The sequence below is a fragment of the Echinops telfairi genome, unplaced genomic scaffold (genome assembly GCF_000313985.2).
Source record: "Echinops telfairi isolate 266 unplaced genomic scaffold, ASM31398v2 ScPeMD7_7412;HRSCAF=8450, whole genome shotgun sequence".
Lineage (NCBI taxonomy): Eukaryota > Metazoa > Chordata > Mammalia > Afrosoricida > Tenrecidae > Echinops > Echinops telfairi.
In genome coordinates, this window is record NW_022111312.1 from 10,875,943 (window position 1) to 10,887,228 (window position 11,286).

An 11,286-nucleotide genomic window follows, 5' to 3' on the forward strand; every position below is an offset into this window, starting at 1 on the left:
GGGGGGAGAGGTGGGTGCAGGGAGACCATGCCCACTCACCTTGAGCACAAAGGTGTAGAGGTTGTCTGGCATCTCCAGGCGGGTGCAGCGGCGGACCTCCTGGAGGTTGGAGCAGGCCGCCTGCAGCTTGGGCTTGGAGCTCTTGGGAGGAAAGGGGTGCTGGGCTCAGGGCCACCCCACACATATCTACTGCTCCCCACCACCACCAGAGGGCGGAAGCTGCGGACTGGGTGCAGGAGGGATCCACCTCCTGGCCAAGGCCACATTTCAGGATGCACACGGGTGAAAAGAAATACTCAGATTCCCAGAGGCTGTGCTGGGACAAGTCCCCTGACACCTTTCCAGGTTTTCTGGAGCGTGGTACCCCCCAAAAGCCTCCAGTCTAGTTCTGGCTTCTTCCTCCCAGCTTTTCCAGTGGGGGTGTAGGGGGGGAGTCGCTGGCCAGCCTCCCTCTCAGCTCTCCTCCAGGCCACCTACCCTTCATGTGAGAGCAGAGCAGAGATTCACTAGTGAAGCAGCTGGTTGTGCTTTGACTGCCCACCCCCCACCCCCACCCCAGCGGTCAGAAGTAAGTTCCCCTTTCTCATGCCCACTTATGGTGACCACAGGCAAGGGGGGCTCAGCCCAACTGGGTCCCTCACACAATGGCCTATGAAAAGGTAGGAAGGGAGCAGGGGCAAACAATAAAGCCCCTTGCTGAGCTCAGCTGTCTTGGGTTGTTACTGGTGACGCGCCTCCTCACAGCACTGGTCCTGGGACCCACACCTAGCTCCCCAAAAGCAGGGCACAGAAAGTGGCTATAAAAATAACCCTGTGACTTGGGAACTGAGGGCTAACGCCCAGGCCAGCTGTATCCACAGACTCCTGACCCCCACAAGGCTGGACAAGGTGCACCCCAGAATAAAGCACAGGACAGACCCCACCCCAAGTAGATTCAGAGGGGCTATCACCCTGGCCTGGCTTCTCTAGGACAGACGGGCATCAGAGCCTGAGGGCTCCATAGAGCCTGTGCTGTGGAGGAACTAACCGCATATCCCAACAGAGAAAATGCCCCCTCCTCCCAAGAGCCCCTGTCCACCACGTCCCAGTCAGCCCACTCTGGCACCCCCCCGCCCCCCCCTCAGCGTTGGTTTATCAGGCCGGGCCACCACTTCCTGGTAATGCCACTGCTTCCCCTGCTGCCAGCTGGGCTGTAGCTCTGCACGCGCACACGTCCTGTGTCGTCCCCTACTGCACTTGTGGGTGGACAGATGGGTGAGTGGTCACAGCTGAGCCAGTGCCTGGAGCTGACCTGGTCAAGGACAAACCCACTAGACCTTCAGAGACCTGCTTCAGTCACTTGTTCTGTGAACTCATTTCCTCACCTAGAATGTGGGGGGGGCAAGCTTGATACCACCCGAGCCCACAGAGGGCTCCCCTCTGTTGTCAGTCCCAGAATCTCCTGCTCCCACACAGAAGAGATGAGACGTTTCCGGAAAGGCCATGAGGGTCAGTCAGCTTCCACTGAGGCCACGGAGGGCCTCCCCAGAGTCTGAGAAACAGGGACATGGTCAACAGACATTCAAACCAGCTGTTGCTCACAGCCATCAGAATGGGGGTGCCTACCACCCCAAGTGATGGTGAGAATAGAGCAAGTACACACCTGCCTGTCCCTATCTAGTCTTGAGACCCCAGGAGACCTGCTGTGGGGAATCATGAGCAGAAATGCTCAGAGGTAGACAGGCTGGTGGTGCCTGATGCTCTGGTGGCAGAGCCCCCGACAGAATCAGGGACACGAAGCCCCTCTCAAAGTCAGACAACTCCTCCCCGACAGGGACACAAAGCCCCCTCTCAGATTCTGGAGCCACCTACTCTCAGGGACAGACACCCCCATGCAGAGAGATAGCCCCCCCTTCCCCAGAGAGGAGGGGACGACACCACCACCGGTGCTTGCTTCCCAGCTGCAAAGCCTGATGCCACTAAGCAGGGGGACCCCCGTGTCCCTTTATGGGTGTGAGCCAGCCAACCTCCATCCAGGCACCCGCATGGGGGACACACCTGCCTCCTTCACCTAGATCAGCAGTTCTCAACCTGTGGGGGGTCAAACGACCCTTTCACAGGGGTTGCTGGATTCATAACAGTATCGATTACAGTAGCAATGAAAATAATTTTATGGTTGGGGGGTTACCACAACATGAACTGTATTAAAGGGTCGAAGCATTATTAGGGAGGTTGAGAACCACTGACCTAGAGGCACCTGACATTTCACAGGCCATGTCCCCACCCCTGACCAGGACCTGTGCCCTCTGACTTCGACAAGCCGGGCCCTCGAGCTGGGCACCCAGCAGTGTCCACCTGTGGGCCCACCCCACTCACCGAGGAGGCCTCACTATACACATCCTGACCAAGCATCAGGGCCCAGTCACTGCCTACTGCAAACCAGCTGCCAAGAATCAGCCCACTCCCTGAACAACCACATCCTGGTCCCACCATCTCTATCTCTACCACTACCACCACCACCACCCTCCTCCTCAGGGATCAGCTTACCTAGCACCGCCTCCACCCACCAACACTGCACTGATGACCAGGCTGTGGCTAGCCTTCCAGATGGCTGGCCTCTCCCCTCCGCAACAATTAAGGTTTACGTGTACAGGTAGAGCCATCCATCCGTGTCCTAGCAGCACCAGGAGCCTTGATGGTGGCTACCACTGGCCTTTGAGGAGTGATGGCTCAGAGGGATGAAAGCAGGCCCCATGGGGCCACCAGGGAGGCCGAGACTTGGGCATCTCCTGAGTTCCACTGTTAACACCCTACGGGACAAGCCTTCACAAGGCATGTACTGCGGTCAAAGCAGTCGCTGCATGAAGTCATTCCCTTCAGCTGCCAGGGGTAAAGAATAAATGCCCACTAGATTAATGGCTGTCATGGACCTGCCTCCAGGGTGGGGAAGGGCTTTCTTTCTAAGCCCCCAAAGCAACTGCCATGTACACAGAAAGTTGGGTGCATAACAGTAATGTCAAATGCTTTATCAAGAGCGCTTGAAAATCAATGAGAAAAAAGTATGCGTGACCCTGGAACTAGGTCAGAATTCATACAGATCAAGTAGTGAGGGCAGAGGGTGGGCAGAAGAGGGGCTGAGTGCTCCCAGTGTGGGGGTCCTGGGTGGGTGCTGTGGCATTCTGGGCTGAGGTGGTGGTGGTTGCACAGCGAGGTGGACCCTGCACTTGCAAGCTATGTGCTCCATGAACCAGTTTTGAGAGAGAAATGTTGAGCTCTACCCAGAATCAGGAAGGACCAGAAAACCAACTGCTTCTCCCCCCAGAAAGTGGGAAGGTTTAACAGACAACCCCACCACTGTGTAGACACACTCCACCTGTGACGGAGGAAGGGGCCCCACCCTCCTGGAAGGCTCTGGAATGTATCAGTGAGAACCAGGTGGTCCGACTCCAAGCCTTCAGAAATGGCCAAAGAGCCCACAGGAAGATGCTCAACTACCAGCTAATGCAGTGAGACACTGCCGCACCCACACTGAAAACCAGGGCAGGTGCATTGCCAATGCCATGAGACAGCGCCCTCATCCATCGCTGGTGGGAATGTAACATAGACGGAGCAGCCCTCCCTCCCAATGGCCACCCCACTCACTCCTAGTTGCACACCCACGAGAAACCAAGCCCCTGTCCAGGCAAAACCTCGCACACAGGTGGTCACAAGAACATCGTCCCCAAGAGCCACAAAGTGGTTGGCCAGGTGAGAGCCAGGGATCAACAAAAGGTGGCCCAGCCACACAGCGAGAGGGCTCAGCCACAACCAGGCAGGGAGCCTGACGTGTGGAGACGCAGGCAGGCAGGCAAGCCCTGAGAACTCTGCTTAGTGCAAGCAGCCAGATTCAAAGCGCCATGTGTGCAGTGAATCCATTTAAGTGACATCCCGAAAGATCCAGAGAAAGCCGGTTAAAACACTGTCGGTCTGGGGGGAGGGGGGAGATTGAGGGAGACTGCTGGTGGTGTCCAGGTCCCTCTGTCAGATGGCGATATTCTGGAAACGGACCCCAGTGCTTGCTGCACCATCAATGCTGTCCTAATAAAGCTGCTCAGCGAGGCACCGCGGAAGCCCGACCCCAAGACCCAGCATTCCCCTTCCACAGTCCAGGCTAAAGACGAAGGGGCCCAGGTTTACGGGCAGCGCTATCTGCAGGAGCAGAAGGTCAGGTCGGCGGTGGCTGGAGGAGGGGGTCAGCGTGGTGGAAGGGGAGCAGCCCTCCTCAGGAGAGAGACTTGGAAGAAGGATTCCAGCGTTCTGAAAACTGTTCAAGCCTAGCTAAGTAACGAGGGGGCGCAAAACAGCCGGCGTGCTTTCCCAGGGGGTTCCCAGCTGCTCCTGGCAGGTGCGTTCATGCCATGCCTGCACACTAGCAGTCTCAACCTGGTGGGCCCTGCAGCCAGATAAGTAAACAGGCTCCCGTTGTGGATGGTGTTGGCCACTGTAGCATTATTCAGGTCCACAATGCAGCGCCCTGCCCACAGCCACAAACACGGACAAGCAGGCCTGCGCCTTCTGTCCCCGCCCCCACTAACTGCTAACCACCCGTGGCCTCCCCATCTGGAAGGCACGTGGGACACCCCCCATCCCCCCTTTGGTGGTGACCCGGGTCCTGTACAGCGGGGGCTTCACTTCCCTCTGAGTGAAGACAAAAGCCTAGAAACGCGCATCGGGCCGCAGGAACTGGTTTCCTAGATTACGCGAACGAGCGCCGGCCCAGACATTTCCCTGGAGAGCGGCCAAGGCTCCAGCCAGCCTCCGAAGGAGGGGTCCCCGGGGGGTCCTGGTGGCTGGTGGCTGGTGGCTGCCACCACCACTCCCATACACTGTCATGGGGGGGTGTTAAACTGAAGTGTAACAGTCAGCGGGGTCAGTGACCTCCTCCCCACTGCAGAGGGGAGATAGGACAGGGAGGCGGCACCCTAAGAAGGAAGCTGAGGTGGCCCCCTTCCCCATGGAGGGCTAGGTTCAGAGCTCAGAGACGACCTCTTTCTTTGCGCGCACTGGTTTCCTTTCCGTTTACAAAGGAGTGGGTGGGGGATTTCCAGCTGCACCCAGGCCAGCCTGTGTGTGGGCGGGCGGATGGCCTGGTCACTGTCCACGGGGGGAGGGTGCCCACTTCCTTGTGTCCCTCAGGGAACACAGCACACCAGACCCTCCGTGGGCCTGTTCATAGACTATTAAAAGCTCACTGCCATGGAGTCAGTGCCCACACATAGTGACCCCATCAGGACAGGGCATACTGCACCTGTCTGTCAGCCATGATGGCCTGCAGGGTGGAGGGGGAGGTCTTCTATGGGGATGACACCCTGATGAACGTGATGCCCATTGGGCTCCACGCAGCCTTGGGCGAGCGTCTCAGTCTCTCAGTGCCTTGCGCTTCTTCACCTGTGGGGTGGGCATTCAGGGGCAGGGTGGGGGTGGTGAAGGGCTGTCGGGCATGCTCCGTGCTGAGCTCTGCTGGCGGCAGCGCAGCTCATGCAGTCCACCCTCAGTGCAGGCAGGTCTCTCCCAGTGCCCACGGCCGGACTCAAACGCGGGCCTGCCCAAGTGTGGGTGGGCCCCTACCCCACCCACAGGCCCCGCCGCTTCCTGCTCACGGACCTCCCCCACCACTCCTGCCTGGAGAGGAAACCGCCAGGCCCCCGGCGGACATCCCTTTCTTTCTGCTTCCTCTTTCTCACACAGCGCGGGGGATGGGGAGGGACAGGGCGGCCCACCAGGCCACAAGCTCTATCCACCTCACTGGACCTGGGAGCATCAGCCCTGAAGGATGCTGGGCACCCATCGGGAGGGGACCTGCACAGCCTGGCTTGGTGCCTCACTCACAGAAAGTGTACCTTCAAGGCACCAACTTCATGCTCTCTGGCCAGGGCAGGGCCTTCTGGGTGCCTTCTTTCTGCTAAAGAGACAGAGGCAGGGACACCCAGCCTGGGGGCAGAACAGGACAGCTCTGAACTACTGTGCCCTCTAGGGCTGGCTCACAAGTTGCATCTGTGCCCCACCGGCCCCTCCATCCACTCCTGAGGGATTCGAGGTCTCAGTAAGGACCTCACTTGTCAGTATCCCCATCTCTACAACGATGGTGCTGAATAAGATGGCCTCACAGAGCCTGGCCTGGCAACACCAATGGAGGTTTTACAGACTTGGACACTGCATGGCCTGGGGCAAGTTCTTCACCTCCCTGGCTCTTTGCCCATTTGTACAGGGCTGCTGTGCTTGGTATGGACAAACACCCCCAGTACATGCCTAACAGCAGTACCCCTACCCCAAACCCAGGCCCAGCCTCCTTGGCCCATCCAGAGGCTGCAGGATCAGGCAAGCTCTATCTGGGCTCAGTCAAGGAGGCCTGTGCTGTCCCTGCACCCCCAAGCAGGCAGAGTCTTCACCCCACCCGCAGCTGTCCTGCTTCCTTCCTAGGCTCCACCCCCGCCCCCACCCAGCAGGAGCTGTCAGGCAAAGCCAGGGGAGAACCAGCATGGCCAGAGCCACCAATGTCCTAAGAGAAACCAGAAGTCTGGACTTGCATGGAAATCGCTCCATCTTGTGTTTTAAATGTTGGCAATGAGTTCCACATTTGGTGTTGCGTTTCTTCAGCTGCGGTGTGGGACAGCCCAGACTGGGGCTGGTGCCGAGAGCCAGCTCAAAGCAGACGGGTAGAGAGTGTGGGATTGGGACCCCCTGGAGTCCTGCACCCAGTCCCCTCCCTTGCACTGCTCTCCCAGCCGTGGCTGGGCCACCAAGCTCCACCCCGAGTGCACCCTCAGTGCTCAAGTCTGGACGCCTGAGCCAGGGAGGGAGTGTGGGAGCACAGACAGGGCAGGTCTGAGGGTCTTCTAGGGCACACTCGGGCCACTGACCCGTTGTCTGCAGCCCAACCCCCTCTAATGCTCCCCCACCCTTAGTGTAAAACCTGAAGTCCTGGCCCCAAGGCCCACCCCTCCCAGGCCTTATCCCCCTTCCTCACTCCTAACCCTGGCAGGGCTGATGAGTGGGCCACTCCCTTTGCCCAGCCCTTCCCCAGACAGCCTGAGACCTGCTTGACCACAGAACAGGGCGAAGGCCCCGGCTTCTCACGGGGCTCCAGGCAGACAGACAGAGAGACATCTTAGATGTTGTCGCTCCCAGTAAACCCACCCACCGGCCACTGCCTTCATCTCACCATCAGCACACCAGAAAGGAGCCCAAGGAGACAAAGTCCCCCAGGTGGGCACAGCTGGTGGAAGGTGTGGCTGGGGCCCACCTGGCCTCAGACTGCTGGGAGCCTTTGCTGGCCTGCGGCCTGAGGGCCTTCTTGGACAGCCTTTCCCCTGCTGCTCTGGGCTCTCTCCTTCCCTGTCAGGGAGCTACTGGTCTCAGCCCTCTCACAGACAACCCCGCGGTCACCAGGCAGCTGAACTCTGGGCAAGCCCACTCGATGTCAGAGCCAGTGACCTTCCAGCTCAAACAGCGCAGAGACCCGGTTCACACCAAGTGCCCCACCACTCGAGTGCTGGCACGGGACCCCCATCAGGGTTGCTCAGCTTGGGAGGGCTGCCCCAGGCCCCACAGCCGTCGCCGGGCAGAGGACAGCCTCACCGGCAGCAGCAGGCTGGACTAGAAGTGATCCAATAGTCCCTGCCCAAGGCCTCAGAGACCCCCACCTCAACACCCAGAAGCCTGGAACTCTGCTCAGCCCATCCCTCCGTCTGACCCCTGGCCCCAGTTGTTTTTCAGAGCTGACACTCCCAGGGAGCCGCCTGTCCCAGATAAGCCCTCGTGCTGGGGCCGACTCAAGTCTTGAGTGCCCAGAAGACAGTTTTTATCAGAGCTGTTCTAACAGCTTCCCGTTGTGTCTGGGGTAAATGCCTGCTCCTCAGTCCCCTCACGCCATGTACTCTCCCTCCCCTTCCCTCTCCCGCCCCGCTGTGGCAGCCCTCTTGACCTCTTTTGAAACCATTCTTGGTGGGAAACCCACTAACTTCATCCCCACTTTGGGGCCTTGGCCCTCTCTGCTCCCTCTGCCCGGGATGGCCAGTGGCTCTTCCTCAGGGAACACCTGGGCCCAAAGCAGCCATAGTTAAGAGAGTGTATGGCTGGCACAAAGATGGACACAGTGGCCAACAGAACTGAGCAGGAGGTCTGGAAACACCACTCCCCATTCACCACAGCAAACCACGTTGGAACAACAGGGTGTGTGCCCACAAGAAGGCTTGTGTTCTTGCCTCATACCATAGACGAGACGGGCCAGTCTGAACCAGGAAGGCCAGAATACTAATGATAATGAGCCTTCTGGAAGGGAGGAGGACATGCCCCAGACACTGCTGTGGAGGCAGTGTGTGTAGACAGGGCACAAAAAGAATGGCCCCAACACAGGGGTGGCAGGACACTGGACTCTGAAAACTAATCACCGCTAGTCCACTCTGACTCATGCGACCACAGCTGTCAGAGTGGAGCTGGGATCCACAGGCCTTTTGTGGCCACGCTTTTAGAAAGGGATTGGCAGGACTTTCTTCTGAGGATCCTCTAGGTGGCCTGGAACCTTGAAGGTGCCACTTGCTCCCAGGGCCTCCAAAGAGCCCCTCACGGAACCTCTAGGGCAAAGGAAGTGCATCCAGAACAGAGAGAAACTCTATAAATCAGCTAAAAAGATGACAAAAGGCAACCCGATAAAAACAGCAGTCACGGAGGAGTCATTGCCCATGTCACTAGCCCTTCGGGAAGGCGGAGCCTGAGGTGTCACCCGGGAAATGCACTGTAAGGCCCCGGGGGAAACTAATTCAATAGGCACCCGGGTTGTGATGATGAGACTCGTCCCAGTGCTGGCCAGGCAAGTCTGGGCCTCTGGCGCTGCCCCACAGGAAACAGCTTCCCGTCAAGTTCAGCGTGCATGTGGCATCTGACCCATAGCAGCACCTGTGTATCTGTCCACCTGAGCCAAGCACGTGTCCCCAGCAAGAGCCAGTAGCCCCTTTCTGGCCATCTGTTCTTCGCCACCCTAAAGCAGCGACAACCCCTACTGAATGACCAGCTCTCCAAGCAAGCACTGGACACACAGCAGATGCTCAGTTAGCACCTCCCGCCTGTGAGTGAGTGAATGCTGGACTGGCTACCAGCCTCCCCCACAAAGACTGTGACCCTGCAGGGCTGGGACCCCAACTGCTTTGCTCTCACGCTAGCACACAGTAGGACCACAAAGCAAGAGAGGCCTTGAGTGCCAGAGGGCTGGCCCTCTCACCTTGCCACTGATGAGCCCCCGGTGGGGCAAGGCTGCCGTGGCCTCTCACCTGGGTTGACCATGGTGAACTCAAAGGAGAAGGAAGTTCTTAAAAGATCAAAGAAAATGAAACTGCGACGGAATTCCCCTGAATATACGATTCTCCTTGGCCACAGTCACTGGGTTGGGGTTCTCAGGGAGCCTGCACTAACCTGCCACTCGCCCAGTGACACCTGCATACAAATCAGAGATCAATCAGAGAGCCCGTGGATGGTCCCAGACACCTCCAGGCAGCAATCGCACTGGCAAGACCGTCAGACCCTGGTGTCTTTCCCCAGAGACTTGACAGCTATGCGTGAACACCTCCTAGAGGGCATCCCTGGGGAAACAGACCAACACCCAGTCTCTGTGGGCCTGACCCTGTGGTGCTGTTCTTGTTGCCCTGGGGTCAGTTCTAACCCTTGGCAACCCTATCCCTACAGGCAAACCACCCCCAAAGGGCCTCTAAGGCTGGGATCTTTCAAAGGATGGCCTCTGGGCAGGTTTAATCACCAACCTTTTGTCTGGTGGTTGAGGGCTTAACCATTTGCACCATCCAAGAAACCAAAAACCCACTGCCATCAAATTGATTCTGACGCAAGGAGACCCTCTATAGCAGCGGTTCTCAACCTCCCTGATGCAGCAACCCTTTAATACAGTTCCTCCATGTTGTGGTGACCCCCAACCATAGAATTATTTTCACTGCTACTTCTTAACTGTGATTTTGCAACTGTTATGAATCGGGCGACCCCTGTGAAAGGGGTCACGACCCACAGGTTGAGAAGCTGTCAGTCTTTATGGGAGCAGAGAGCCTCATCTTTTGGCTCAGGAGCACCTGGCGGGTTTTAACTATTGACCTAGCAATTAGCACTCCAATGGGTACCTTCGGGCACCCCCAGGGCTCCTAGAGGTGCCATGCCCAAACATACCCACTGCCTGCTGTGGAGTTGACAGTGACTCATTGACCGTAGGGCAAAGCAGAACCGCACCACAGGCTGCCACGCAGAGGGGGGGGGGGCAACTGTCAACCTTTCGGTGAGCAACCCAACACTTGCCCCTGAGTTGCTGTGACTGACAAGGCTCCTGTAGGGCAGGGTGACACTGCCTGTGAGGGTTTCTGAGGCTGTAGGGTGGGTTTTAACTGCTCACCTTGTGGTTGCCACCCACGCCGCCGCCGCTGCTGCTGCCAGGGCTAATTAAATGCACTGCAGCAATGCAAAAAACGTTAACATCAGGGACCCTGGGTGGCGGGCGGTGAAGGAGGCTTGGTGGTGTAATGGGTTAAGCATTAGGCTGCTCACCTCGAAGTCAGCAGTTCAAATCCACTGGCAGCTCCGAGGGAGAAAGATAGTGCAGTTTGCACTGATGAAGATGTAGTCTAGAGAAGCCTATGTTTCTATATTGCTGCACTGTTTACCTTAAAAAATCTAAAGAGTAAAAAAAAACACACAAAAAAACCAATAAATAAGGCGGTCGGGAGCCCTGGTGGTGCAGTGGTTACTTGGGCTTCCATCCACATAGTCAGCAGTTTGAAACCACCAGCAACGCTGTGGGAGAAAGACTGGGCTTTTTAACTCCCCCAGTTAAGTCTTGGAAACCCACAGAAGGGTCGCTATGAGTCAGCAGAGACTCGAAGACGGAGAGGTTTTTGGATTTTTTCTCTCCCTCTTGTCACTGTGTGGCCATGTGCCACACACAAGCCACTGGGTGCTCCAACAGCAGCCAGCTGGGACAGCTCACCTTGGGTGGGTCGAAGAGCTCCAGCACGCGGTCCAGGCCACCGTCGGGGCCGCCCACGCGCCGCAGGGCCAGCCGCCCGCGCTGCCACCGCGCCCCGTTGTCCATAGAGGCCTCGTCGGCCAGGCTGTAGCGCAGCGCCACCTCCTTGACGGCTTCGGCTGGCGGTTCCCGGGCCGAGCTCCAGGGCAGGAGCTTCCGCGCCAGGCCGGGCCGGGCAGGGGCCTCGCCTGCCTCGCCGGCAGCACAGGCTCCGGGCACGCCAGGCAGCTCCCCGGCCGAGCGGCGGCGGAAGA

The 11,286-nt window shown here is 58.2% G+C and overlaps 1 protein-coding gene across 1 annotated transcript in view; it reads right to left on the reverse strand.

The window, feature by feature from the left end:
- SH2B3 (SH2B adaptor protein 3) overlaps positions 1 to 11,286 on the reverse strand; it is a 25,982-nt gene that overhangs the window by 3,464 nt on the left and 11,232 nt on the right. The window contains exons 3-4 of the mRNA XM_030887472.2: positions 10,994 to 11,286; positions 40 to 141 (exon numbers count right to left, since the gene is read on the reverse strand). The exon at positions 10,994 to 11,286 is cut by the window's right edge and continues 134 nt beyond it. Of these exons, the coding sequence (XP_030743332.1) occupies positions 40 to 141; positions 10,994 to 11,286 (395 nt within the window). The remainder of the gene's footprint in view (positions 1 to 39; positions 142 to 10,993) is intronic.